This window comes from Citrus clementina, unplaced genomic scaffold (genome assembly GCF_000493195.1).
Source record: "Citrus clementina cultivar Clemenules unplaced genomic scaffold, Citrus_clementina_v1.0 scaffold_3, whole genome shotgun sequence".
Taxonomy (NCBI): domain Eukaryota; kingdom Viridiplantae; phylum Streptophyta; class Magnoliopsida; order Sapindales; family Rutaceae; genus Citrus; species Citrus x clementina.
Window position 1 is genome coordinate 46362521 of NW_006262339.1, and position 24059 is coordinate 46386579.

Here is a 24059-nt window from a genome sequence, read left to right on the forward strand (position 1 = left end):
CTTCTTTGTACAATTACTCTTACAATTATGATTAAATCTTATATTTAAGGTTAAGTAAAAGAAAATTCGGTTCAAAGGTCTGTTGATTAAATAATCTTCTAGTTTTATATTTAGATCGAAGAAGGAAAACCACCCTTCCCCTAATTTTGGAATCAACAGACACATATTTGATCGAACAAATAATAGCTTTTGAAACTAACAACTTTGGTCTTTGGGTGTTGCACTAGACTTGTCTATTTCCCGCGACATGAATGCCGCAAACCTAACAATGTAAGTATTATATAAGAAAAGCGTCGAATCTTAGAAAATACAAGCACTGATTTCGAGAACTCATTATTCTTTTTTTTTTTTGATACATCGAAAACTCATTATTCTAATAGTTTTAAAAAGACTCCATAAGCTAAATAGTAAATACCCAATGACAAATTTTTCTGAAAAGATAAACTAGTTTTTGCCTCCGCAACAGATTAAGATATTCACAGAACAGAGAGGAATACACGCTCTGTGAAGTGTTTTGAGTTAAAAATGTTTCACGTGTTCTATGAATGTTAACCTTGTTCGTGATGCGGTAGTCGTGCTCAGTGACAGTGAGTGGCGTTGAAATATTTGTTGGGGATTGCGAAAAATAGGTTCCCATGGGCGGCTGAGAATATAATTAAATTGTTTGAAAAAGCCTCTGGAAAAGTGTTATTATTTTCAGTCATTTTATGGGAATCAGGGGTGATTAAAAAAATCCAATGTTATTTATCTTTTATGCAAGTTGATGGGGGAAAAACATGTATAAATTAGGGCAGCCACTTGGGTTGTTCTGTTTTGTAATATATGTTGTATTGAAAAGCATGTAAAGTATGGTAAGTTTTTCTAGGGAAGGTTCCCGTAATGTGTAGCATAAGTTTTGTCACTTTTGGAACTTTCCCTTTTATATATCTATCTTATTCTCTCATCCCCATCATTTAGATTTGAACTTAGTTTGCAAAAATATGAATGGACCAGCAGCACAGGCGCTCTTACTAACTGAAATTTGTAAGAAATGGTTGGTCCATATCAGCAACTGAAAAGCCCCACAACTTTGTTAACAGAGAGGAAACAGAGAAAAGCTCGAAAGACTGATTTCCCAAGTCGCCCAAAACCTAGTACTATTTAGGAAGAAAAAGCTAATTAATGTGAGACCTACTCTCACATTCAGCAGCTGCAAGGTCGATCCATGAATTCGAATAATTAGTCTCCACACATCATCCAACGTTTAGTAATTCCCTTGCGTCAGAAACAATGATTCGTGTAATCGGCCAGTTGGCAAGAGCCCTGTTCGCATTTTGAGGACTCCACTCACAAAGATTAGATTTGAAGCAGAGCATTAGTTAGATTTTGCTTCAGACAGTTTTTGTCCAAAATAATACGTTCCATCATCCCTTTTTTTGCCCCCACTAACAACCTTAAAGATAAGAGTTACAACCTTTTTAATTAAAAATAAAAACTAAAGACAAATAGCACAAGTCGATGTCACTTTTGCTTGCTCTTCTTATCCAAGAGATGGTTTGTTTGTTTTGAAAGCCTGATGTATCACTCATGGTCCAACTGGTAACAGAACAAAACAGAGCGTAATGGTATTAAATTTGAAGCAACCGAGCTCTTTATGGGCTTGCTTAATTGTTCGGAATTTTGGGTATCATCGGGGACCAGGTTTTTAAATGTATCAATGGAGTCAGGGAGAAGTGTTTGGTGACGAAAGACATGAAATGTTTTGGTCGATGAGACTCCCCACTAGTGGGGGAGAAGTTGTTAATATGATAATGAAATCGAAGAACAATGGTAACTGTGTAATTATGAGCGATAGCGATAGATGTACCAGAAGATGTACCTAATCCTAATCATGGAAGCTGTGGACCAGATATTATTTCGATGGAGTTGAAACATCTTGGATATATGATTGTGTTCTCAATTATAGCTTTTGACATCAAGAGAGAAGATTTCCATCAAATGAAGCAATTTCCTTTGCCTTCGGCTACCCTACCACTTCAAAACTCTTATTTTATTTCTGAAATTGCTAGCGACTTTGCATCATATCAAAAAAATCAAATTCTTATGAATCGGAATGGTTGTATTAACTTTGAGTTTAAGACAAGTGCCACCAAACCAAACGGTGAAAGCCTTTTATAAGATCTGGTGCCCTCTCAACATACTGAAATGGTATGCTCGACTATTTATAAGTTATTATCTAAAAAAATTGTGAATTGTATAAAATTTTTATTTTTAAGTTTGATATATCCTAGACATTTAATTGAGTCGCTCGAACAGTACAGTTAAATCTAAAAAATAATGGTCTCTTAATAGTCGAGCACATCTATATAGATATATATATAAAGTAAAGATATTCATATGGACAAAGTTGAAAGTGAATCTTTTCACTCTATGCTATACCGTACTTGTGCAGTAAAATGACGTTGCTTTTTTTTTTTTTTTTCTTATTCTCATTGCTTCTATGTCTTATGTTATAAACGTTTATTATATTTTTTTTATCGACTATGAATGTCACTAAAAATTGAGTATAAAATTTTTCCAAAATCAGCTTTAAGCTAGTTTTGTTTATATTCGTCTCCTTTTGATATCATCCCGCCCAGTCAGTTCTAGCGATGAATGGCTCCATGAGTTAGTTAACGTGGCAGTTGTTTTCCAAACTGAATCATGGGCTCCGTACATGGGCAACCCAAAATTAAGTGGCACTTAATGTGCATCCCCAGGCCTTTAAAACTTTTCTTTTCGTTTTCCCCTTAAATTCTTTTTAGCATTTTCTTTGTTATCTCAGTGAGTTGGCATTATTCTAAATATTTCGTTTCCATTTTCTTAGTTTAATAATGATAAACATAGTAAAATTTTATTTTTAATTTTAATTTTAAATAATACAATATATAATATATTATTCCTCAGGCGGTTAATAATTTTTTATAAATTTTAAATAAACTAATTACATTATTTCACTAAATGTGATGTGATTTCTAATAAAAATTTTAAATAACTAGCACTACTCCCCCATTCCCTTTTTTTTTTTTAACAGGGATTTGCAGAAAGAATCAATGACATACATCAACCTCAGGAGTGTTAAGACTGGAGATAATTGTTACCATAAGCTCACGGGATCATACTGCCTTCATCTGCCCAAGATGAGCCAATTAGTCAACCTAACGAAATCTCTTTTATGTACTATTTTTCTAGACTTTAATTGAATCTAAAGTCTAACGTAATTCAACAACCGATTTTGTACGCCTTGATAATTAAACTTAAGGTAAATTATACCATAAACATTTTGATCAATTTATAAGAGATAAAATTAGCTGGAATTGGGGGCTAATAATCGTCAGATTGATTAATCAGATACAATGAAACCTTTATGAAACAGCCAGGGAGTGACCTTCTTCTTCTCCTTAATAGTATCCAAGCTAGGCTTCCACCCTTTTCCCGAAAGCTGCCTGCTCAAAAACTCCGGCATCCCCTCCGAAGATTCCGGGAAAAACTCCTCCGTTACAAACTTCACCTCCGCCGGCGGCTTCTCCTCCTCCTTGGTCTTCTGCACTTGCACAAACTTGATTTGCCCCTCAGCGGTGGCGATTGCAGGGCACATCTTGGCAAACAGGGGAAGGAACGGAGACCAGCGTGACCTCAACAACGCGTTGGCACTCAGAAGCACTTGCCTGGCTTCATCCGAAGACAGAGAAGCCGGTTTCCCTCGCTTCATCGGAAGCATTGCGTAAACTTTCCTGATCTCCAGCTTCTTATCAGCCGGCAACGGACATGGCCTCTTCTCAGAAACAGCTGACCGCAGCTCCACAACAACCTGTTGCGGGTGCTCCAGCATGAGCTCCGCCACCGTCAATGCCTTGTCAAACTCATGCACCCTGCCGTCCGATAGAATCACTTTCCCCGTTGCATCTGTTGACGGGCGGCATGTGATGTAGTTCCCCATTCGAGTAGAGTAGACTCTAGATACGTATATTATTATGAAAGATTATTAGTATTTGAGTGAGTGGGAGATCGATGTCACGGAACAAACAGGCTTATTATAAGTATGCGTGCGACAGAATGTGTAGGAGATGTTTGTTAAACCGCTCCATCTTGCGAGGGATTTGATAATAGCTTTAAGATGTAGTTGTTATATTTTTATTAGCCATTGATGTTTGACCGCTTTAATCAATTCATCCAACGGTGGACAGTGCCTTTTGTCGGCAGCGTTCAAGAGAAGGCACAAAACCGTTGAACCGTAACTATATAACTAACTAATCTATTAGAAAATTAGAATGATGAAGCGAGTTCGAGTGGACCGCCCAACGACAACAACATTTTCTCTTTCTCCTGAGGTATTATCTTTTCGGATAAAACTATAATTATTGAAATCATATGCATGTCGACCAAACGGTCGTGTCTCAATTGACGACCCAGGCTAAGTAAGTAGGTAGAGCTTTTGGATTCGATCTCTCAGTAAACACATTTTTAAAAGAGATAAAGAGTTTTAATTATGACTACACTCAAAATTCGAATTAGCCAAAGCTCAAAACGATAACAAAAAATCAAATGGTTTAAATAAAAATAAAAAAATATTTCGGGCCCAATGCAGTAGCCAGGTGGTTTAAAAAAGAAAAAAGAAAAAAAGAAGTCATATGCATGTCATTTTCCAACGTGAAAATACATTCGTGAACTTTTGATCTTAGACTCTGGCAATCACATCTAGACATGCGTAACTATTACTTTGTTTTGAGATGTAACGTTTATAATTTAAAGCCATTAATGTAGTGGATATACGTAACGTAGCAACACAATAGCTGTAGGTATCAAATTATCGGATCAATTGTAATTTGTTAGCAATTAAGAAAAAGTGACGGTGACACAAGTCACCGGTGCGACGAGGTGTACGGTTCCATTAATTATCGTTGCGTGTGTTAACGAAATTGCGAAAGTACATTTTTTTATTTTAATGTTAGATGGGCCGTGAGCTTTTATTAAACCCAATCGCATATAGTATGGCCAGCTTCAGTTTTGGATCCACTGATTAAGTGCTGCAACTAGGCTTGGCAAAACGAGATATCGAATCATGTTTGTGTTATGTGAAATTTAAATTGACCCAAATACGATATATTTAATAATTATATCAAAATATTAAGATTTAAACTCAACACAAAAAATAAATTGGTTACTCAATAACTTGTTTAATGTCTATGTGTTTAACACATGTTATATACACACACACTTTTTAAAATATTATACATTTACACTATTAAAGTTTTAATTTTACACACACACACACATGTATATAATATAATATAATATAATGTTATATTATATAATATTTCAATATCATAAAATATTCACTATACCAATATTTTACACCTTTACATTATTAAAGTTCTAAATCTATTTAAAATTTTATAAAAAAAATATTGTGTATATGTCCATCCTTCTAAAAAAAGAAAGAAAGAGAGAGAGAGAGAGAGAGAGAGAGAGTCATATCTAATACTTGAGTTTTAATGACAAAATCCTAGAAATTAATTTAAAATATAAATTGTGTTATTGGTTGGATAAATGAGTAAAGAATGTTAACCCTAACCTGACACGTAAAAAAATCGTGTCAACCCGAATCCAACCCATTTAATAGTTGTGTCAAATTTGACGACCTATATCTACTTATTTGTTTCATATTTGTGTCGGGTAATCGGATCGTGTTAAGTTTTGTTTGCTCTAGCTACATCCGCCCCAACAAAATTGTTAATTCGTTTCAATAATTTTCTTTTTGTACATATATTACTTATTAAATTATATTTTCTTATATTAAACAATATTTTTTCTACTAAGCACTTACTGAAAAGTGTTAGATAAAAATATAGGGATATTATCATTTTACTACCAAAGTTTTACTGATATATCATATCAGTACCAAGGTTTGCCGAAAAATGCATTTTACTATCAAAGTTTTGCGCCGTTATCAATTCACTACCGTTCTGTTAACAACGTTAAAAATTTACTGATGTCATAAGGGCATCAAAGACATTTCTAGCTGCAAGTGTAAAATTGTCTGTTAATTTGATAGATAAATTATCATTTTACTACCAAATTTTTAGGGGAATTATCATTTTACTACCAAATTTTTAAGGGAATTAACATTTTACTACCAAACTCTTGGGGGTAAAATTGACTTTTAACTTAATTTCCGTTAAATATTAACTTTTTCTTAACGGAATGGTAGTGAATTGATAACGGCGCAAAACTTTTATAGTAAAATGTATTTTTCGGCAAACCTTGGTATTGACATGATATGCCAGTAAAACTTTAGTAGTAAAATAATAATTTTCCTAAAAATATATAACAAGTAACTTTTGTTTATTATTTGATGAGCAATTGAACACGTTATATGTAAAATTATATGAATAATTTTGAGGTTGTAAATTAACTAAACAATATGTGGTGTGACACAACACTATTGTTAATTACAACATGAGCAATATCGCTAATTAAATCATTATGCTAAATTTAGATATCTTAAAAAATAGAGAATGAGAAGAGTTATGTTATTTACATCAATAATATATGTTCCACATAGATTGTTAAACAATTTTTTTTTTGGAAGTTCAAACATTTGAAATGTTAAAACTTATCTTCATTAATCACAAGATAAGATGTTCCAGAGAAAAAATTATTATATATCAGAAAAAAAAATTGTGTTGCCACTATTGTGGATCAGGATTGATCGGATTTTCATCTGAGCAAATCCTGATCCTGATCCTGATCCCGATCCCGATCCCCACTATTGTACCATCCAACAATTGCAAGATTGCTGGACACATTGAACATCATTGGCATCATTAACCGAAAAAAAGGGTTCTAAAAATTGAATAAAAATTTAAAATGAACAACTACAAAAGTCAGTTCATTCTCAGTGACCGATGAGCTCTTTCGCTGTAGAGTCAGTTGTAAATCGTATTGAACAATTAATATCAGAATCTAATCGAACATCTTGCTTAATTAAATTACCATATCATCAGTGATTTTGAATTTATGATAATAAGAAAATTCAAAAAAATAAATAAATATGGTTCTAACATCTAAAAATTAATCTACGTACTTTCAGTAAACCTCAGAAATGGATTCTAAAACGGGACTGCGTTGCCTATGCTTCCGAAACCGGTAACCGGAAAACCCAGTATCATTAACATCCCAGACCGAAAGCGTAACATGATGACCATCACGATAATCACTTTCTTTCTCTTCGGTAGTGGAGCTGGAGTCATGATTCACAGCCATAGCCGGTAATACTTTGGCGGCAGTTCTCTTGCTCCTCCTCTTTAACGAACTTTTATGCTTCTTATCACAAGCAGCGTGTATCATGGCAGTCTCTTCTTGAGTAAACATGCCGTTGACCCTACCGAGACGAACTAGCAAGTAAACTTTGCCCGCCAAAAGTTCATCCTCAGCTCGCATGGCGGATATACGTTGATTTGTTTGAAGCTCGTCCACCGGGGATATGACGTGGCCTGGTTCTTCTTCAAGCATGACCTCCGCAGCTGTTATTGGGACCTTGACTTGCCTCAGGTTTCCATTACAGTCGATGAGTTTTGCTTTGGGGCTTGAGTGCTTGAGAAAGCAACTTGAAGTTGAAGCGTGGTTCCCCATTCGATATTTTATATATAGTTCTAAGTATATATCTTTTGATTGTTCTGCTAGAACTAGAACTGGCTAGTAAGAGAGAATATTAGATGACTGCTGTTGTTTATGGATTGTTGTGGGTGTTGGGTGTTTAATTGTGCTCTGCCCTCTCTGTGTGCGTGTGTGTGTATATATATATATATATATATATAGAGAGAGAGAGAGAGAGTGGACAGGGACTGGGTACCCAGAAAGAGTCAAGACTACAGGTACTAATAGAGAGTGTGGAACGGAATTGTGGATAATAAGTTTGGCCAGAAGAGTGTTGAAAACGCGGATCTTAATTTTCTTGTTTTGGGCGTGCTTCTGACGCTGCGTGTTCGTTTTTTCTCTAGGTCTTGTGTGATGGTGGCGATGTATGGCAACTTTTTCTAATTTCCTAGCGTTGAACTGGTAAAAAGTCGAAGTATTTAGTATTTTATTATGATTTATTTATTTTTATTAAACTTATTTGAATGTAATTTTGTTTTTATTAGAATTTTAAATTATTTCTCCTATTTAAGAATAATTAAGATTAAGTTAACTACTACTATTATTATTATTATTTATAATTTATTTTAATATCTTTAAATTTTTTATTAATAACATTTTAAATTATTTTTAAAAAATTTATATTTATATATTTTCTCTTTTGAAAACTATTATTTGTTGGGTTTTTTTTAAAAGATTAGGATTCTTTCATGATCTGATTTCCTTTTGAGTAAAAATACATATGGGTGATTAATAGTTAATAAAAAAGTTAAATCTTATCCATACACTATCATGAGAGCTCAGATCAGAAAATGATCTTTATCCTTTTTTAACACATACTGTAAAATGGCTTCACTCTGCACTACGTGACTTCGAGGCAATATCAGAGCATGCCCAATTGATTTTGTACGTGGCCGGCCTCAAATACTTAGAAATTGAAATTTATTTATTTCAAAATTTATGGGAGATGAATGAAAGAAATACGTAGGAATTACATCCGGTCAAACAAGTACTGGGAGGCAGCATAAAGCAACTCCATGCGAGATCTTCTTTGTGATGGACGATAGGAAAAGTGCGCCAGCGCCACACGAGGAAAAGATAAGTCATTTTAAAATTTAAAAAAACAAATTTACGATGGATGAGTGGCTTAAAAATTTTGAAAGCATAAGTCGTGCAAATGCAAGATTCAGTATTTAATCACACGTGTAACAAAAAGCCAAAAGCATTTTCGCTTCATTATCGAGTCAAAATAGCATTATGGGTCATGGGTTGCTGCCGACTTCTGCCGACTTCTGCTGTACTAAAACTTTATCCAGTAAACGCATTGCTTGATAAGTGCACGGATTGCATCCACCGCTGCCACCCACGTAGTCTGCGTGCTGGAACCTCCAGAAGTGTTGACACTGGCTGGAAGAAGAGAAGTAGTCATACAGCGAAGCTGTTGGAGAGGAGTGATAAATGACAAGAGCTCTAAACCTAACAATACAACGCAATCCTAAGTTGTTTAGCAAAATTATAAATTCTAAATTATCCAGCATAAGATGAAAATCTTTAAAATATCTTTAAAATACTTCCAAACGAATAAATAAAAGTGGTTTGATAAAAAAAATTATTTTTATTTTATATTTTCACAAATATGAAAGGTAATTTAAGATTTACAATAATTTAAGGGATGTTTTGAACTTGAAATTAACCCTTAACAAAATAATAACAAATAATAATTCTAATATCTGCTCCACAGCAGAACATGACAATAGGTGCAAGTAATTTGACAAAACTACAATACCAGATAATGACCTGCTATCCACAAGTAAATTTTACAGAGCAGTAACATAACTACCACCTTCCAAACAGACTCAAAACACAGTACCTCTGGTTCAAGTCCCACTAACAGACTAAAAGATCAAACAAGTAGATAAACACAATTTTTTTTTGGTGAAACAGGGTGTAGTAGGCATGGGTGAAATTTTGAAATCTGCATTACTTCTATAACACTTCCTGAGCATTACCCTACTTAATGTATTGAGAGAGCCATTTGAAACCATCACCATATCCCATTTTGCGAACTATGCTACACATAAACACCTCCAGTGGACGGACATTTGAGTCCGCTAGATTAACCTTCCCCTTCCCAGTGGTGAAATTTGATAGGCCAAGGTGGTAACGCAACTCTTCCTCAGAAGCAGCATAAGGGATGTCAATCTTGTTTCCTAACACAAGAAAAGGAACATTGGCCAATGCCTCATCAGAAAGGAGTGCATCCAGTTCTTTCTTTGATTCTGCAAACCTCTCTTTGTCATAGGCATCCACTAGGTATACCACAGCATCAACCTGTAACACAATGCAAACCACATATTATACATATCATGAATAACCATGCAAATAAAACATTTTAAACTTCAAACCACAGTCATCTAGAAGAGTACACAATCATGCAACTTTTAAAGCATTATCTAGAGGTGCAGTACCTTCAGCCATCAAGGTCTGCCAAGCAGTTCTATTAGTCCAGAAATATCTTGGCTTCATTCATTACATCTCAGTCAAACATGAACTGAATTTACCCACCTAAGACTCACTGTATCAGCATTGCTTTAGATAGTACATGAACAATAACTGGCTTTAGATAGGACACGAATAAGAACAATATCTGACTAAGCTTCTAATAAACTATCATAGCATTAACAGCAGAGTGTACATGGATAAATGCACTTTGTTGACACCATCTAAACCTCCTTCATAGAGCTAAGAACCAATGATATAGATTAGTAGATAAGAAAGAAGTCGAATGACATACGATTTCTTTTTTCAGGAAAGATGGTACGATAACTACCCTTGAAATAGTTAGAAGAAAGCAAAGGAAAAAATAAAGAATGCTCATATGGAAGATACTAGGGAAGCAAAGCAAGTAACAAGGACAAAGGCCTGTACTCGTTATGTGGTCTAGCTTCGTTAAAAGCCAATGAAGCAACGGAAGCAAGGGCATCATATAATCCATGCTATGTGGTAAAGAAGGCCACATAAACCTCATCCCAAATCTGAGAACCTCATGTAGGTAGCTAATCATTCATAAATAAATTTCCATGCCAAGAGTCAATATTGAAGGTCTATTTCCAAAAAATTTATAGGACAACTTATGACTGAAACATGAATGAGAAGATTTTGCTATAAAATAGGAATGAAATACATATCAAGAAGCAACGGAAGCAAGGGCATCATATAATCCATGCTATGTGGTAAAGAAGGCCACATAAACCTCATCCCAAATCTGAGAACCTCATGTAGGTAGCTAATCATTCATAAATAAATTTCCATGCCAAGAGTCAATATTGAAGGTCTATTTCCAAAAAATTTATAGGACAACTTATGACTGAAACATGAATGAGAAGATTTTGCTATAAAATAGGAATGAAATACATATCAAGAGTTGATCACATAACATAATGCAACAGAGAATGAAGATTCTCTAAAGTCCTAGATCAATAATGAAACAACATAATAAATAAATACAGAGAATGAATTATGTCAAATTTAGATGATAAAAACCTACTTTGTATGCAAGCAAGTCCAGTTAATCTCAGAAAGTAAAAGGTGAGACTTAAACTTATCACACATCACAGCCAGCATATATCCAGAACTTGTTTTCTATTGACATAAAACAGACTTTTAATGTCAAAAGAAACAGACTACAAAAATGCATACACAAGTAAAAACACTGATTACAATCAATAATCACTTTGAAACAATCAGCAGCTACACAATTACAATGGCAATAAAACTACATTTTATGAAACCAATGAACATAACTATGCAGCTGAAGGAGCTGAATACATTAAAAATTAATCCAATAGGCAAACAATCATCAAACAGTTAATAGTGACTAAGGGAATCAAAGTTTGTGACATGCAAAGAGAACTAGATATTGAGACATAAAAAAATAAATTAAAAAAAAACGAAACTAACTTGAGTCCCAAACACAACTCACCTTCGCATAGTAATCCTTCCAGACTCTCCTAGCAATCTGATGGCCTCCCAAATCAAACGCCTTGAACTTAATTTTCCCAATACTAAGCTCTTCCGATGTGGGATACTGTGTTGGCTGATGTTGAACCAATCTCTGAAGTCCATTCAAGAAAGAGTTATTGCAACAAAATGGAAAAGTACTTGTGTTCGTGGAAAGCAAATCATAGACTTTATTTCAAATTCCAATTCTTCCATTACACAAGATTATTCAGATTTCTTCTGCCCTCGATTGTTTTCCGCGGGAACCAGTCAGGGACCAAGACAGGAATATGTCGTTTTCAATTCAGAAAAATGAAAAATTCAAATCAATCAAGAAAATGAAAAGCTATATTCCATATGGTTAATAAGATTACTCAAATACAACTCAGTTAAACGGCGATTTCTAATTTTCCAAATCAAGATCCAAGTTTCAACTTTCAGTCACCGACCAATTCTCAGCAAACTAAAATATAACTTAATTGATCAAGAGACAAGATCACCCATAAATAAACAATAACAAGGGGAAGAAAATGAACCTCATCTTTCAACATGTGAAGCAACGTTGTTTTTCCAGCATTATCAAGCCCTAAAAACAAGATCTTGGCCTCTTTCTGCCAAAGACCGAGGGAGGCCAGCACGCCGTAGAACCAGTCGAGGAGAAACATGGCTTTATCGGTAGACAAATTAGAAACGAAAACGGATCGAGCTTGAATTTACGACGATCTAAGGCTGAGAACGAATCAGATCGTCCAATTCAAGGCCTCTGTTTCGATTTGATACTGACCCTAAGATGAGCAAGTTCAGTGGGCGAACGTAATCAACCAGGGACTGCTTGTTTTGTCGTGGCTTAATCGACATTTTCTTTCATGAGGCGGATCTCGCTTGCTGCTGGGCCGGGCCCCCCTTTTCATTTTTGTGCTCGTCTTACGATGTCGTTTCTGTCAAAACATTTTAATATAATACAACGCCCAATGTTTGACCCTTTGCGGGATTGAAAATTAGGTCCGATGTTTGACTTTTGTTTTTTTTTTAAAATAAATGTCCACAAATGACATTGTAATAACGATATAGTTGCCGGTAATTTCTTGGTATGGTTGATCGACACAGATTCTCTCTTTAGTTAAACATGGAGAGTTTCAATCTCTCGTATAATTGCGGGAGTTTGTTTTCTCTGCTAAGCTTTAATTTATATTTTGTGTTTCGGTATGTTGAGTTAAATTGTGTTGAACTTTAATCGTACATTTATTGTATTATATATATTGAAAAAATGATATAGTTTTCTTTTTGAAAGACCTTATATCACTTAGTTTACACACTACGTTTTTTTTATTTATTTACAATGATAATAATTAAAAAAAGAGTAATGATGGTCGTACCAAAACTTTATTTTAAAATTCAACTATAACAATATGACATATGATGTTTAATTTAAGTAGAAGATAGTTTTCCATAAGGTCAAAATGAATGAATTATTTTATTTTTCCTTACACTTAAGAAATGTCACATAATGTGATGGTGTAATCGAAAGAATGTTTCTTGTGCGATTCTTAATAAATTATGGGCACTAGTCCTTGTGGTCTAATGGCATCACTTGTGTCCATTCGAATTGCATACAAATGTTCACCTCCTATCATAAGACCATAAAAATATATGGTAACTAGTAAATAGATCCACGCTTCGCTCGGTTTTAAAAATATTAAATTAAAAATTAAAAATTAAAAATTTGATGAAATCTAAATTTCTTGAGAAATCGTATTGATCTCTTCTCAAAAGGAAGATTAAACAAGTTAATTTTGTATGTTTATTTCAATAATAATAAATATCGCACGTAATAATAATAATAATAATAATAATTGGCACTTGGCGACGCTAAGGCTCATGAGCATTCCAAAAAATTTAAGTTTCAATTGCATCGAGCCCTCTATCTTTTGCCTTCTGTATAAGATCTGGCCACATCTGCACAAATATAACGCATATAGAAATAAATCATATCAAAATTTGCATATTTAAAGAATAACAATGTTATTTGATCTAAAAATATTGCACATAATTTTTCCTAAACATGAAAGCACACTGTTTTGAACGTGAGATCATGTTTGGCTTGTTAGGAACAAAAAAAATTAAGATAATATTTTTGCAGCAAAGTAGCATTTTTTTTTTTTGTTAAAAGAAGAAGAAAATGTGAAAGTGCAAGCGATTTGAGAAATTTTAAATTAATTATTTGCATGCAGTACTTGTGGAGTGCTGCGAGGATATAGTAAATTGCACCAGAGAAGATAACTCGTCGTTCTCAATTAATTATAATGGCAGTTGCATCATAATCGACTTGTGTTGCTGATGATAACAAGCAAATGAAACTTAAATTTAGAATAAGAAGAATTAGAACCTAGTGGCATTGTTGAGGGAAGATGAAAAAACCTCTCTTCCTATGTTAATTAATTAATGTATTTTAAGCCACTAAAATTTAATTGCTAACATAATAAAATTTAAAGAAGGCAAAAAACACTAAATAAAAGGTTGCATAATTAAATATAAGATTATGACATTAAAATTAGGTCATAGTGGCATTGTTGAGGGAAGATGAAAGAACCTCTATTTCTATGTTAATTAATTGATGTATTTTAAGCCACTAAAATTTAATTGCTAGTATAATAAAATAAATGAATGTTTCAAAAGATCTATAATTAATTATTATTAATGGTTACATATTATTGGATTTAAATAAAAGAGGAAGAGACATTATAATTATTAAAATTAAATTTAGACCCTAGTGGCATTATTGAGGGAAGATGAAAGAACCTATCTTCTTATGTTAATTAATTGATGTATTTTAAGCCACTAAAGTTTAATTGCTAGCATAATAAAATAAATGAATGTTTCAAAAGACTTATAATTAATTATTATTAATGGTTACATATTATTGGATTTAAATAAATAGAAAGAGGAAGAGACATTAAAATTATTAAAATTAAACTTAGGCCTTAATGGCATTATTGAAGGAAGATGAAAGAACCTCTCTTCCTATGTTAATTAATTGATGTATTTTAAGTCACTAAAGTTTAATTGCTAGCATAATAAAATAAATGAATGTTTTAAAAGACTTATAATTAATTATTATTAATGGTTATATATTGTTCGATTTAAATAGAAAGAGGAAGAGACATGTACAAAGAATATCCACCGATATTTTAAATATTTTAGATAATAGAGAATATAAAAAAATAAGGAATGTTGATGGCACATCAGCTTTTGTACTCCCAGTTTTATATCTTTATATATATGACATGATATGATAATAAAAATTTGAATTGTTTTATAATAATATAAGTGATTTAGATTAATTAAAAGTCAAAAGTTTAGCTCCATTGCTAAAGAACAAAATCGAAGAATTGGGTTGAAAATGGAATGAATGCAGTATTTACTAATTTTTTTTAAAATGATTTAAGTTAGTCCTATTAATATGAGTAAATCTACGGTGTAAAAAATGTATTTGAAAAAAAAAAATAAAACAGATCACCATTGGGCAAAAACTAAAATTAACAGTATTTGAGGTACCTAACAGTAAATTAAAACCATCCCTGATTCGTCCCAAAACCCTAAACCTAACAGCAGCGTTAATTCTTCCTCGCTTGTCTTTGCCGGCCATAACCCTGCTATCCTCAGTTGCTCATCCCAAACCGATCCTTTTGGTCCGTGGCTTTCTGCAGTTCCCTAGATAATATCGAAATCAGCTTGCTTGTATACTCAAATTATTTATCTATAACTGTGTTTTAAATTAACTTTTGATTGCTCAATTTCAGAAAGATGGCCAAGTCGAAGAATCACACTGCCCATAACCAGTCTTACAAAGCCCACAAGAATGGAATCAAGAAACCCAAGAAGCACAGACACACTTCAACCAAAGGGGTCTGTATAATATCTTCGTATTTCCTTTATTAAGTCTCTGTGAATGGTATCTTTGTTCATTTAATCATTGTTCGTAATGTAGATGGATCCTAAGTTTCTGAGGAATCAGAGGTACGCAAGGAAGCATAACAAGAGTAACGGCGGATCCGCTGAGGAGGAATAAACGTTAAAGCCAAGTGTCTATTATTTTTATTTTACGAAAGCTGCTTGTTTAGTCTGCTTTTGTTATGAAATACAATTTTGGTTGTATTGCGAACTAAATATGATTTCGTACCTTAGGTTATATTAGTTGTTTGCTCTTTATAACAATTGTCTAGGAATGTAGTGCCTTATAGCCTTCTTTGATATCAAGCTGGAGTTTGCATTTTTTTTTAGGCTTCAATTCACTATGGATGAGGTATTTGCTGGGTTTGTTTCTGATATGAATGATTCTGTGTGTGCAAATGAACTAGAGTTTCATGCTGCTCTTCCCTGTGAATGTTGAATGTTGTTTTCTAACGCGTTGTAGTTTTTTAAGAATGAAAATTTTATATTGGTTCTGCCGTTTTAAGTAGTTCTTATTACAGTAAATCTGGCATCCAATGGTTTCCTTCCTGTGTTTAATTTGGTTATGCAGTCATATTTTGTAGAGGTCGTTTGCTATGGCCATGTAACAACTGTTCTGGCTTTCATTTGCATTGGTTTTCCATAAATGAAGTGTTGTGTTGTATTTTAGTATTAGTTTGTTTCATTTAAGAGTTAATCGCTTGATAGGTCTTTACAATCAAGTTAGCATTTGTGGAAAAATTTATGTCAGAAACTTGTTTATAAACAAATGTATACTTAAAATTTTCCTGAACCTTATTCAGCTCGTCGTTGCAAAATTTACTATATAACCATTGAAGTAAATAGATTTTATTTCAAGGATTAAATAGTTCTAGACCATGGGATACCAACTTTAGAGGGGTATGACCAGACACTTCATTTTCTTGATTTGGCAAAAGTCTTGGGAGGTTGTCTCCCGGGACAATTAGGTGATGTTGCTAGAATGTGCTGGTAGTTTTCTTTACTTGAACCAACTTGCCTTTTACCCTACAAAGTGCTGGAATCAAATCCTCCTTAAAGGTGCCAAGTAATATTATTTTGGGAGATTCCATTGTTGATTAGTGAAGTGCATTTGAAGAAGCTTAGGTTGTGCAGTGCATAATGTTTCCTTTATTGTTGATTCAGAGAGGCCCTTTAGTTATAGTTCTAGGCACTTGTGTTTAGTTGCATGGATTCTTTGTTTTCTTTTGTTAGGCACATTTGTTTGCCGTTGTCCTTTGTTAAATGTAGAAGATGTAAACTTGGCAAGTTATCTTGAGGAGATGCAATAGATGACAAAATGACTCCTTATCTGCTGGAGAAGATATCAATAACAACCTGGAACATTATGAATTTTGTTTACCCGGGATTCAGACCAGAACAACAAAATACAGAATCATTGTATTATTTTCAAGCATTGTGTAAATGGATCCCTGTGACTGACTTGTTTATGAGAGTCTGATTGTCATGTACACTAGACATGCTTGCTGAAGGTTGTAGAATCATGGATTGTTGAACTCAATTCTCCTCTGGATGCTTCACAATCACAACAGGACACTTAACGTGCTTAGCACAATAATCACTCACGCTTCCTAAGAGAGCCCTGTAAAATTTGGAAAAGAATTAAATCTCCAAACAATCGGCTTGGCTGTGAATTAGGCAAAAATTGAAAGGATAAAGCAGCTAGTATCAATTGCTTGTACCTCTTGATGAAACCATAACCGTGGCTTCCCATCACCAAAGTGTCAGCTTCCAGTTTCTCCACAGTACCACATATTACATCCTTGGCATCGCCACATCCCACTACTCTCTTTACATGTATCTGTAAAAAGGAAAAAAAAAAAAATCATCCGTAACAAACTGAGAAAAGGAAACAATACAGGGGTGTTGATGATAAATAAGCAGAGGCTTACATTGTTTTGGAAGTTCCTGTACACAGCCTCAGCTCGATTCATCACCGAATTCACGGACTCACTAGCGTATTTCTCGACGGCCTTGATGACATCATTTGAGAATATATATCCTGCGAGATGAAGGGTGTTTAGTTGAATGGGATGTCATCATGACTCATGAACAAATAATATCTAATAAAATAAAACAGCAGTAAAACATAGAAAGGTCCAAGGTCTGGAGAGGACAAATACTACGGAGAAAGTGGCAGTTCTGACCTGCGGCATCAAAGGAGGAGTGGACCGGTAGAGGAGGTTTAACGTAGAGGAGGACAAGGGTGTTGTTGGTATCAGGAGAAAATAGGTTGTTGAGACACCATGAAAGTGCATGCATGCTCTCTTCACTCTCGTCCACTGCTACCACAACTCTGCGCTCGTTCGTGTTCATCTTCGGAACTCGTGCGCTGTTAATCAACTTTCAATGGGTTTTTTGGCCTTTCGGCTCGCAGCTTGCTATAGGTATATATAATAATGTATGGTTCTTGAGAAATTCTATGGCCTCAAGATGTTGTAGATAAATGAACAAAAAGAAGAGATTTATAAGGGCTGCTTCATGTGGTTTTGAGTTCTGTGGGCTTTCATTTCAAATTAAGATTATTGTCCGTTGTCCGTGGTTTTCTTTTTGTGATGACCATTGACGAAGTGTAAATTTAGCTAAAAACAGATTATTATGTTTTAGTTTTTTAATGAATAAATAATTTTTTTTATATGATTTAAAAAAAATATGCGAGTTCATAACTTCGTATCATTCATCTTTTTTTTTTTTTTTCAATTGGACGATAACATTAATATAAAATAAAAATATAGAAATAGAACAACCAGCCTAAAAGTTACAGTCAAGCCTGTCAACGCGATAAAGATATTATTGCAACCTTTTTCCCGCAGACATTAAAAAAAAAAAAAAAAGGGGGGAAAAATCAATTAGGCGGACTTGATAACTGAAAATATCTCCTCCAATTATTGATCACACAAAAGTCGCCGCCCGTTTTTCTTCTTATCCTTTGTGGTCTACATCTGGTGAGGGACCAGTGCCCAAATATCTCAAGACTCAAGTGGAGGCTTGGATACCAAACATGTTACATTCATAAGCTAATCCATTTGGCAAATAACCAGAAGACACCCTGCTTCCTTTGAACATTTCTTGAATCCGCTGCTTTCCATGATGTATTCTACTCCCTCCATACGTTCTTAAGGGGTCGTTAATGATATTATTAGATGCTTTGAATCTGATCAAACCCTTGTAAAATAAAGTACTAATCGTCCAATTTGGTTGCCAATCCAATGTTAAGGAAAAGTTTGTGGCCGTGCTCTCCATTACCTTAGCTGTTAGAAAAGCGTCCCATCTTCGAATCCATTAAAAAAAAAAAAGATTTGGAAGGAATGGTCTACCATATGTTGGCTCCTATGTTACATCATTACAGGTTCTTCAGTAGTTGTAATGTAATGTTTGAGTCGATACAATATTAGACCTATCCTCAATTGAAACTTCAATTGCGATTAAGCAATTAATTAAGAGTTGCCGAATGATATCTATAGTTTCAGTCTTTTTAGGCCAAGCATTTATTTATTTAATTGTAGGTGATGCCCAATATTTTATCTCTAAAAAGATCCCGGAATCAGAACCATTTGTTGATTGATGACATGTCGTCGAACAACGAACGGGACTGACGAAAGACTCTTTCTAAGGAAATTCGAACCTAACTTCTTGGTACAAGCGTGGGCCCTTGGCCAGACTCAATCTCATCAAAGGTGAGCTTTTGGGCCGATAAAATAGTTTATAAAAAAGTGAAAGAAAGGGCCATGGGCCAACTGTATTAAATATCCATAATCGTTTTCGAGAGCGAATTGCCCTCCTATATATTTACACACGCACACGAACCAACTTTGAAGCAAAGACTCCTCTAATTGTAAGTTGTAACAACCACCATCTATCTGCTTTTCATCAAACGTTTGATTTATAAATGATAATCAACTAATAATCACATAATTCTACCGATCTGAAGATAAATTAAATCATTATTCTTTTGTTTTAAACTTTCTTTTTCTGCCCTACTTGCTCAAGTTCGATCCGATGTCATCCAAACGTTACTTCCCAAATCTTATTCAAATCGAAATTTCATTTTCAGCCCCATTTTCTTTTGACATCATAAAATTCACTACACAACAGTCCAGTGGTCAGGACCCTGCACTCACAACTGTGAGGGCAACAGTTTGAGCCCCCTGCGACGCATGTAAAAGCTTATTTTATTCCTTAATTGTAGTATATAATTAAGTAAAGATAATCTTCTCTTTTTTAAAATATAAGTAGAGTAAACACTTTTTAAATATTCAAGAGGATAAAATATAGACAACACTATATAAAAATTAATATACAATAATTTTAATAATTATCTAATTATAAATATCAATTATAAATTTTATATAATATGAGTTGAAATTTGACCATTGATGTAATGTCAATACACAGATATTCTAAAAGGCAAACTTGAGTTTTATTTGGGAGATTCGCAGGAGTGCCCCACTCCATGTCAGATGATCAGCGTTAGTCAAACCTCTTCTATTGAGATAGAGAGGACCTGCCTATGGTACAGATTCTGTACCTAACATCTCCCGTCATCCCACCGTCCCATTTTCTATGGTTTAATTTCTCACTCCATTAGCCGCATTGAAGAGGTGACGGCTGAGATTAATTTGATCAGTCGAGCTGGTCTCCATTGACGTATATTGAGGCTGCCCACTTGCCACTTGCTTTAAGAGTTCGCAAGGAGTTCGTACATATATTGTATATTTATTTAAAGGGCATAAGAAAAGAAAAATAAAAATGAAGGCGATAAGATCAAAGAGGAGGTAGGCACGAGTGTCAGCATCCTAGATATCAAAATAATAACTAGATTTTAAAATCAAGAAATTAATCTGAGTGATATTGCCTTGTTGTAGAAATAACGTTTGAAATTTTGAAAGACGTCCAAATTTTTTATTTTATTTTTTTTAAAAAAAAGAAGTGGGCCCGGGCATTCCAGCTTGTCAAGAGCTAGCCCGGCTTTTCGGTGAGCGCATTTTTATATTTTAATAATTTCTGATGGGGACCCATCAATTTAAATTTCTGGTAGCAAAACGACCTAGGACGATTGATTGGTGATCAAAAGGCTTCATATTCAAACTAATGAAACGATAAATTTGAATTCGACACGGAGTGGCGACAACAAAAAATAAGACGGTCACGTTTAACAGACTCATCAAATTGAAAGCAATTATTTTTCAAAAGTTTCTTTTCTACAATCTTGCCTCTTATTGTATTAAATCAATTTACAAATTTATAATAATAACAAAACGGATTGTAAACTCTTAAGAAGTAATGTAATTTAATTATTAAAGGAATATCATCATTTTTGTAAATGGCATCAATCACTGTCGTTGTTCGTAGAACGGCTTAATTTCTCTTGCTTCGCAAGAGTTGTGAAGAAAACGAAATTGGGCGGAGTGGGATCGCTTTCGTAGGCATAAATTATAGCATGCCTTATTCTGAAAAAAAAAAAAAAAAAAAAGAGATTTTATTATAGCATACCTTGTGAAAAATGCGAGCGATTACAATGTTTTACATAACAATCAACGGTAATAAATATACCATTTATTACTGATGGGTTCATTTCATTGACGATTTAATCATTGAGTAATAAAAATTAAATAAAGCTGTATGCTAATCAGATATGTCATGGAGTCAAAGCTCATAAATTATTATTATTCCATAGTTGTACAGTACACGGTGAATCGAATTATATAGGTGGGTGTCAATTAGTTCATTTGATAAAATTTTTATGAATAAAAACGAGAAATATGGAGTTTCAGTCTCAGCTCACGTGAACGGGGAGTAAATTAAATCATTAAATTATAATTAGAAAAAAAGTGGTGAATTAAAAAAGATTAAATTACATATTTTTTGAGTCATAGACTATGCACTCAAGTCTTTGTACTCATTTAAATTTTCAAGTTCGTTAACCGCGTATTTGATACAGCTCAGAGTCTCAAATCGGCCACTCCAGCCAAAAAAATAAGTAAATAACGAAACTGAAAAGGGAAATAATTAAAAAAAAAAACAAAAAAAAACCGAAATACAAGAGTGGATATAATAATCATATTTATTTGGAAAACTAGTGAGGGCAGTATCGAAATTTCATATTGTGCTTCTTACATTTAAAGTCCTGTCCTGTTTCGCGACCTGAGAGAAAGGAAGCAGACGCAGACACAGCAAATTTGAAAATTAAAAAAAGGGAGTTCTAAAAGGAGAGAGAGAGAGAGAGAGAGAGAGAGCCCCGAGCTGATAGAATATGGGAGACGTTGTATTGTTTGTGGAAGATTTTAAATCAAATCCCGAAACAAAATCACACTGTAGAATTTGTCACGAAGAAGAATTCGAAAGCTGTAATAGCCTGGAAGCTCCTTGTGCTTGCTCCGGTACCGTTAAGGTAGCTAAACGAAACAAAAACGTTTATCCCCTTTTTTGGCCCATGCGGGTCAGTTTTGATCACGTTATTGAATTTTGATTCGGTATTGTTTCATCAAAATTCATTTGTTTTTTACTTTCAGTTTGCTCACAGAGATTGCATACAGAGGTGGTGTTACGAGAAGGGAAACACAACTTGTGAAATCTGTCTCCAGGTTTGTTTTCGAAATGGATTAGAACAAGTCACTCTGCTTTAATATTGATGATTTTTATCTGTAATTTGCTCAAGCTATATTGATACTGAGAAGAAAAAAAACAAAAAAAATCTGTCTTCAAATTTCTGTTCTTTTTTGATTCAGAGTTTCTTCGAACAATATTTTTATCGTTTCTTGTTCTGTTTTGAATTGTGGGTATCTGCAAACCTATCTCTCTCTCCCCTTTTTTTTTTTTTTTTCTTTTGGGGGTTAAAGACTTCTGCGATATTTTGGTTTCTTTACCTTCAAAGAACCGAACTTCGTTTGGATTTTAATTCATTAATCTATTTCTTGTAAACAGAGTGCAATGAATTTAATTTGGAGGAAGTTTTTATGATCTCTGTTAAGCTGACATCAATGTTGCATCTTAAATTTGGAATGAAATAGTGACGGGCGTTAACTATGCAAATATTATTGCAGGAATACGGACCTGGATACACAGCACCTTCCAAGAAGTCTCAGTTAATTGAGGCTGCAGTGACGATTAGGTAATTACAGTTATACTGAATTTGAAGACGCGTGATTTCTTAAAACTTTCCGCGTTGGAATTGTTCCCCTTTACTTGAACTAGAATTTTGCATTTTATGTTTAATTTATTTACTAAGTTTTTTTTTTTTTTGGAAAAAAAAAAAATATAACTAATATGCCGGACGTGCTGCTTGCTTTACAACTAATTGTGCAAGTTGCCGCTCAAATTAAACCTAAACGTGCGCCAATGCCTCGTCTTGTGTTCTATTTTATTTTATTTTTTCTGTGTTAACTAACTGGTATTTTGTGAAAACTCCGACCAGAGATAGCTTGCAAATTCCGAGAAGAGAACACGTGCCACGAAACCCAAGATTAGTGGCCATTGCCGAAAGATTATCCGCGGAATCTCATTACCCCCAATGCTCATCCGCAGCCGATAGGACCGCCGCGTGCTGCCGGTCGCTGGCTCTCACGGTATGTTTTTTATTCTGCGAATGGTCAAGCTATAGAGTTTTAATGTTATTGATAGTTAGGTAGATAATTTGGCGAATGTATGCTTTTATTATTTGAAAGATCAACACCTCTTTGCTGCTATTGGTTTGTTTTGGCAGTTCACGGTCCTTTTGCTTGTGAAACACCTCTTTGCTGTACTTACCGGGAACACCGATGATTACCCATTCGCACTTGTCACTGTAAGAATCTGCTGTTTGTTGGCACGTCAACAATCACTATCATCTCAAGTATCTGTGTCATTTGGTTTTTACGTTGTCTTGACTCTTGAATTATTTTTACAGGTACTTCTTCTAAGAGCTTGTGGAATTATACTCCCTATGTATGTATTGATGAGAACAATCACAGCCATTCATAACAGCATCCGGAGGGAATATCATCATGTTAGTTTTTTTTTTTTTGGTCGCTCCCCCCAAAAGAACACACCAACTAAACTAATGTATTAAATACTTAATTATAAGGTAGCCGTGACTGAGCCAACATTTTACCTACATTTCAGGTTACGTATGATGATGAAACCTCGAATTCTGATGAAGAAGAAGAAGAAGAAGAAGATGATGATGATGATGATGAAGAGGAACAATTGGATCCGCGTCATTCGGTGTGAACACTTCTTAGTTTCATTTGTATCAGGGCAGTTAACCAATGCTCGATTTTTGGAAATTCCCACGTTTTGTGGGCATGCCACGAATATAAACAAAAATCGCAGAAATTCTTTCGTCCATAAAAAGCCCACGCACTCCTCCGCTGTCCCACTACTGATAATTGAATTTTGACGTTCAGATCGCTTCTTGTTTTTCTCCCCATTAATCT

The 24059-nt window shown here is 34.2% G+C and overlaps 6 protein-coding genes across 6 annotated transcripts; 2 read left to right on the forward strand and 4 right to left on the reverse strand.

Annotated features, from left to right (window-relative positions):
• Window positions 1–3343: 3343 nt before the first annotated feature.
• Window positions 3344–4092, reverse strand: LOC18050079. The gene has a single exon (XM_024189347.1). The coding sequence runs from the start codon at window positions 3956–3958 to the stop codon at window positions 3362–3364; it is 597 nt and encodes a 198-aa protein (XP_024045115.1). The 5' UTR covers window positions 3959–4092; the 3' UTR covers window positions 3344–3361.
• Window positions 4093–6977: 2885 nt separating this feature from the next.
• LOC18050080 lies at window positions 6978–7887 on the reverse strand. Its single transcript, XM_006444409.2, has one exon. It carries the CDS (start codon window positions 7651–7653, stop codon window positions 7108–7110), a length of 546 nt encoding a protein of 181 aa, XP_006444472.1. The 5' UTR covers window positions 7654–7887; the 3' UTR covers window positions 6978–7107.
• Window positions 7888–9317: 1430 nt separating this feature from the next.
• Window positions 9318–12507, reverse strand: LOC18050081 (GTP-binding protein SAR1A). Its single transcript, XM_006444412.2, has 3 exons — window positions 12192–12507; window positions 11639–11770; window positions 9318–9987 (listed from the first exon to the last, which is right to left on the reverse strand). Exons 1-3 carry the CDS (start codon window positions 12318–12320, stop codon window positions 9667–9669), a joined length of 582 nt encoding a protein of 193 aa, XP_006444475.1. The 5' UTR covers window positions 12321–12507; the 3' UTR covers window positions 9318–9666.
• Window positions 12508–15195: 2688 nt separating this feature from the next.
• LOC18050082 (60S ribosomal protein L29-1) lies at window positions 15196–15972 on the forward strand. The gene is made up of 3 exons (XM_006444414.2): window positions 15196–15344; window positions 15456–15561; window positions 15644–15972. Exons 2-3 carry the CDS (start codon window positions 15460–15462, stop codon window positions 15722–15724), a joined length of 183 nt encoding a protein of 60 aa, XP_006444477.1. The 5' UTR covers window positions 15196–15344; window positions 15456–15459; the 3' UTR covers window positions 15725–15972.
• A 941-nt stretch (window positions 15973–16913) lies between these two features.
• LOC18050084 (universal stress protein PHOS34) lies at window positions 16914–18160 on the reverse strand. Its single transcript, XM_006444418.2, has 4 exons — window positions 17793–18160; window positions 17538–17647; window positions 17328–17446; window positions 16914–17227 (listed from the first exon to the last, which is right to left on the reverse strand). The coding sequence occupies exons 1-4, from the start codon at window positions 17959–17961 to the stop codon at window positions 17143–17145; spliced, it is 483 nt and encodes a 160-aa protein (XP_006444481.1). The 5' UTR covers window positions 17962–18160; the 3' UTR covers window positions 16914–17142.
• A 3625-nt stretch (window positions 18161–21785) lies between these two features.
• LOC18047459 lies at window positions 21786–24032 on the forward strand. The gene is made up of 7 exons (XM_006444419.2): window positions 21786–22036; window positions 22158–22229; window positions 22689–22756; window positions 23060–23210; window positions 23348–23428; window positions 23531–23629; window positions 23746–24032. Exons 1-7 carry the CDS (start codon window positions 21899–21901, stop codon window positions 23851–23853), a joined length of 717 nt encoding a protein of 238 aa, XP_006444482.1. The 5' UTR covers window positions 21786–21898; the 3' UTR covers window positions 23854–24032.
• Window positions 24033–24059: the final 27 nt, after the last annotated feature.